Here is a 5033-nt window from a genome sequence, read left to right as displayed (position 1 = left end):
CAATAGTGTGAACCTCCTGCAGGCATTTGCCTCATCCCTAGGTAGTCCCCCACACCACCATGCCAAGATCCTTTGGCTCTCCATTCATTTTGTCTTTTCTCTGCTGCCCTCCTCTTTTATGAGAGCCATTTTGTTCCTAAGTCACAAGTATGTCTTTTGGGCCAGCAGAGAGCAGCATATTAGACTATAGATGACAGTCTGCCTAGTCACTCCTTCCAGCCCAACTCTTACCCTTGGTAGAGCCTGTGCTTACACTGTCACGTTGCCCAGGGAGAAGGGAATTTTCTTTTAAGGACATAAGCTCATGGGGAAGAATGATAAAAGGGGTGATACTGATTAAGATGCATTCTATTCATCAACCTGACAAATTGAATGGTAATGACTTGTGCAACTACTTAAAGATAATGAAATACTTTAAAAAAAAAAAGGACCTATCCTCAAGAGTCATTGTTGCTGTCACCTCAAAGCTGTTCAGACAGGAAGAGGTCTAAAGCTGATTGTGGCTTTCTTCTCTGTAGGCTGCAGAGGGAACTGGCAGGCACAGTGGCTCTTCTGTCACTCTTCTGCCTTGACTCCTTGTCATCCTTACCCAGCAGAAGTTCCAAGGGTCTGGAGGTGGTTCTTCTCTTTAAGGAGAGAGTGAAGGTGGACGGATCTGCAAGAGATCCTTGGCTAGATATGGTCCCTGGAAACATGGATTTATCTTGGACTGTGTAGCCAACCCACTGGTGTTTTTGCAGTAAGGAAGTTGTCTCATTGAATGTTCCGTTCTGCAAAGATTAATGGATCCTACATGAATCAAGAGGCTAAGACAAGGAGGACCTGGTACAAAGCTGGCCTAGGCAGAAAAGTCTGTGAGACTTCATCTCCAGTTAACCAGCAAAAAGTTAAGTTGGCCTAGTGGTAGAGCACCAGCTGTGAGCAAGAAAAAAAGCCCATCTTTTTGCTTAGGTGGGAAACTGATAGTTACTCACTTAGAAAATTAAAGCCAATAAAGCACTTCACTGGTATTTTCATTTTCAGTGAAAATCTGTAAGAACTTTTTGGCTTTTAAACTCCTCACCTTATCTGTACTCAATACATTCCTCTTTCTTTAAACCTGAATTGATTGGTATCAAAAAAAAGATGGTAGCACTTCCTAGACACCATGACACTGTAACAAAATGCTCTGTTCCCTAAGACTCCATGCAACATGTTATTAGTATCTGTGGGCTGAGAGAATGATTTTCCCATAACATCCACATTAGATTTCTCATCAGACGCCTTGTGTGAGAAGGCAGTGGTTTGAAACATTCAGAAATGAAGGATAAAAGCATCAGCCAAGAATCCTGATACCCAAGTATCTCAACAATAGGAGGGAGATAACTGAGGCATTTCCATGAGCCTCTGTCCCTTTGTGCTGCTGTGATAAAACATTGTAGGTAATTTGAAAACAACAGAAATACATTACAATTCTGAAGACTTAATCCAAGATACAGAGACATTCTGTGTGTATAAATGGTACTTGTGGCTGTTTCCTTACCACCTTGATTTAACAGAAGAGGTTTTATTTTATTTGCTTTAGGAATCTCCTCCCCCTATTAGTTTTCCTCCTCCTCTTACTTTGAAAGAGAGACTCACTATAGCCCAGGCTGGACTTGAACTCTTGATCTTCCTTCATTTATATATATATATATATATATATATATATACACACACACATTTATACATATATACTTATATATGTATATATATACATATATACACATGTGTATATATATACATAATATATATTATATATATAAACAACTAGCTATGAACCCACATATAACGCCTTCTTGACATGTTCATACACATCTTTTTAACTCCCACAACAATCTTACATGGTAGACATGACTTCTCCATTGAACAATGGGCTCAGACAAGTTAATAAACCTGATTAGCAACTTCTCAGACTGGAGCCTTGATTCTGTTCTTCCTCATTATTGTAACCCAGGGTTCTCTGTTCACACAGAACAGCATCTAGCCTCTTGAGAAAATTTTGTCAGAAAACACAGATATGGCCTTCACGTGTATAATTTGGTAATTATTCTGTAGATTTAGCCCTAGTCCAAGAATACTAGCCAGAAGTAGGGGCAATATTAAGACAAAAACAAAAAACTAGTCAGATCATGGTAAACCCAGAAGCCCTCTCCAATTTTGCCTGTCAAACTAAACATAAAAGAGTGTTCAAGATCACTTCTCACTCCTGCATCAGCCAACTGGAACTTACAGTGTACCTCATCTAAAACATATCCTTTTTGGTGAATGAACAACCTTTTAAGGTCTGGTATAACAAGAGATCTACCTTCCTAGAATGGGGACTGGAAGCCAGGAAGAGTCAGTAAATACTGCTTTTGAATGAATTAATTAATTAATGAGCACTGTTTTTTCTCTAATAATAAATCTAACATCTGGCATCAGGTTCTATACTAAATCCTTCATCTACATTATTTTATCCTATGCTAAACCGTACTCTCAATTTTACTTTTGACATGGAGGCTCAGAAAAATTAGCTTGCTTTTAATGAGCATTCCATTCTGGAATAAAAATTATATATGATTCCAGGCCCAGTTTTCTTACAAGGTTCCCACGATATTGATAATTATAATCATTACTGCTATGCAATTAAGCTTTTGCAGGCATGGTACATAATATTTTAAATATATTACTTAAGTCCACTAAGCAACTGATTTACTATTCATTAGTAGGCTTTATTCCCTCCACCTTCCATCACCTTGTGACCATGTATAAGTTACTTGACCTCCAAAACTCAGTTTTTCATTTATACAAAAGGGAGCATCAAAATATGCCAGGGTATGCAAGTGGTAGAGCCCTAGCCTTGAGCTGAAGAGCACAGGGACAGCACCAGGGCCCAGAGTTCAAGCCCCAGGACCAACAAAAAACAATAACAAAAATATGCCAGAAACCCTGGTTTCTGTGACAATACTAGAAACTGTAGATCATGTAGCCAGTGTCCATGTATCTTGGAAACAAAATAAGCATGCCCTATCCTGAAAGCACCTTTTTTTTTTTTCTGTCGGTTGTGGGGCTTGAACTCTGGGCTTGGGTGCTGTCCCTCAGCTCTTCAGCTCAAGGCAAGCCCTCTACCACTGGAGCCACAGCACCACTTCAGTTTTCTTGGAGATGAGTCTCCCGGACTTTCCTGCCTGGGGTGGCTTTGAACCGAGATCTTCAGACCTCAGCCTCCTGAGTAGCTAGGATGACAGGCGTGAGCCACTGGCGCCCAGCTCTGAAAGCACCTTTGAATTCAGCTAAATTCAACATTATTTATGGAAGTAATTCACTTGCAAGACAGCTTCAAAATACCTCAGATCCCTTTCAGCCCCGGCTAGCTGGAAGGAACTCTTAACAGAATGACTACAAGTTTTCAAAAGAAAGGAAGATGGTCTCCTAAGTGGACACAATTTAGGGGATATCCCCAAAAGGACAATTCCAAACAGCCCAGATCCATGGAGGAGTACGTTGTCCTAAAAACAACCAACATGGATTTAAAAACTGACCTTAAAAAAACGGAGGCATACTACAAGAAAGTGCCCTAATCTCAAATGTACACTAGATGATTTTTAACATAGGGATACACCCTTGCCACTCCACCCAAGTCAAGATAGGGACCCCATTTCCGGCGCCCAGTGTTTCTCCCTAACCCAGAGTGACTTAAAATCAACAAAGTGCACTCAAAATCAGAAGGAGAAGCCAGAAGGTAAATAAAGAGCTTCCGAAGGTGGATAGCAGGAGGGAGGGACTGGGGGAAAGAATTCACTGAAGAGTAAGACAAACCAGACTTCTGTCTTCGATTGAACCTCCCGTGCACTGCGCGCCCGTGGCCACGTTCATTCTAGACTTAATCCACTTAAGCACGTTTGGACACAAATCTATGCCAGGTTTCTCGTGGGAATATACCTCCTACCAACGCAGGAGAAACGAACCAGTTCCAGGATCTGCTCAGCATATCCAGCCACGTGGCAGCCGGCTAGGGGAGGGCCTGGCGTCAGGTTACCAGGCAGCGACTGGCACAGCCGCTGGTATAAAGGCTCTGACCAGCTGTCCTGGACACCGGTGCTGAATCCCGCCTTTCCCGCTGTAAGTTTCCCGGGCTCCGTGCCCCTCCGTTCCCGCGCCGCAGGAAGAACCCCAGGTACTTGCAATCAGTTTAGTTACAGGTGGAGGGGTGGGAAGGGGGAGAGAATGGAGGCTCCTTGGAAGCTCTTTGCGTCTAAAAGGGGGGGGGGAAGAGAGGCAGTTTTTCAAGAGGCATTCGAAATTATTTTTAATTCCCGCCGAGGACTGGGGTGCAATCGTCCCTTGAGGGAACGAATGACTGGGCAGGGCAAAGTATCTCTTGGCAAAGAAGATGAAGCGAACGAAGCTAGACTCCAACGGTTTAAGAATCTATTAAGAATCTCTGCTTTAGGCCAGCGAAGGGAGGGATGGAGATTAAATAAAAGCAATCATATCTGCAATCTCCTTGCCCAGACCACGGAGACAGGACAAATGAAAAACTCTTTAAAAAAAATAGTTTGCTATAGGGGATGTGAGGTGCAGATTTTCTTCTCCCGGGGACAGACAGAACCGAACACGGAGGGAGGAGAAAGGGGGCAGAAATGGATGCCGTCTGCCGGGCTCGTTCTTGACCACCTTGCTTTTGTGCTTGGCAGGCGGCCTGCCACCCGGCCGAGCCACCCTGATCTCGCACCTGCCTCCCGATGTGGTGTCTCGAGCGGCTCCTCCGCGACCGCGACGGGCTTCTCTTGGGTAGGACCCGCCACGCCCAGACCCGATCGCCCAGCGCCTGCGCAAACGTGCTCACTCCGGAACGAATCCCCGAGTTCTGCATCCCGCCGAGACTCGAGTCCAGCCTCACTTTGATTGATCTCCGAAATGCTTGGGAGCAAATGGCCAGGACGGACGAGGGCGCGGGCCGCACCGGCACCGACTGGGACCCGCGCTCGCAGGCCGCGCTCTCGCTGCCGCACCTGCCCCGCGCGCGCACC

General features: G+C 44.5%; 1 protein-coding gene across 1 annotated transcript in view; it reads left to right on the top strand.

Annotated features, from left to right (window-relative positions):
- Nucleotides 1–4322: 4322 nt before the first annotated feature.
- Nucleotides 4323–5033, top strand: part of C2cd4a (C2 calcium-dependent domain containing 4A) — a 70663-nt gene continuing 69952 nt past the window's right edge. The window contains exon 1 of the mRNA XM_013009933.1: nucleotides 4323–5024. Coding sequence (XP_012865387.1) covers nucleotides 4746–5024 — 279 coding nt within the window. The 5' untranslated portion in view covers nucleotides 4323–4745. The remainder of the gene's footprint in view (nucleotides 5025–5033) is intronic.

The sequence above is a fragment of the Dipodomys ordii genome, unplaced genomic scaffold, assembly GCF_000151885.1.
Source record: "Dipodomys ordii isolate 6190 unplaced genomic scaffold, Dord_2.0 Scaffold11, whole genome shotgun sequence".
In the NCBI taxonomy this organism is placed as follows: domain Eukaryota; kingdom Metazoa; phylum Chordata; class Mammalia; order Rodentia; family Heteromyidae; genus Dipodomys; species Dipodomys ordii.
The sequence above is the reverse complement of the archived record's forward strand: the minus strand, read 5'-3'. Positions and strand labels throughout refer to the sequence as shown.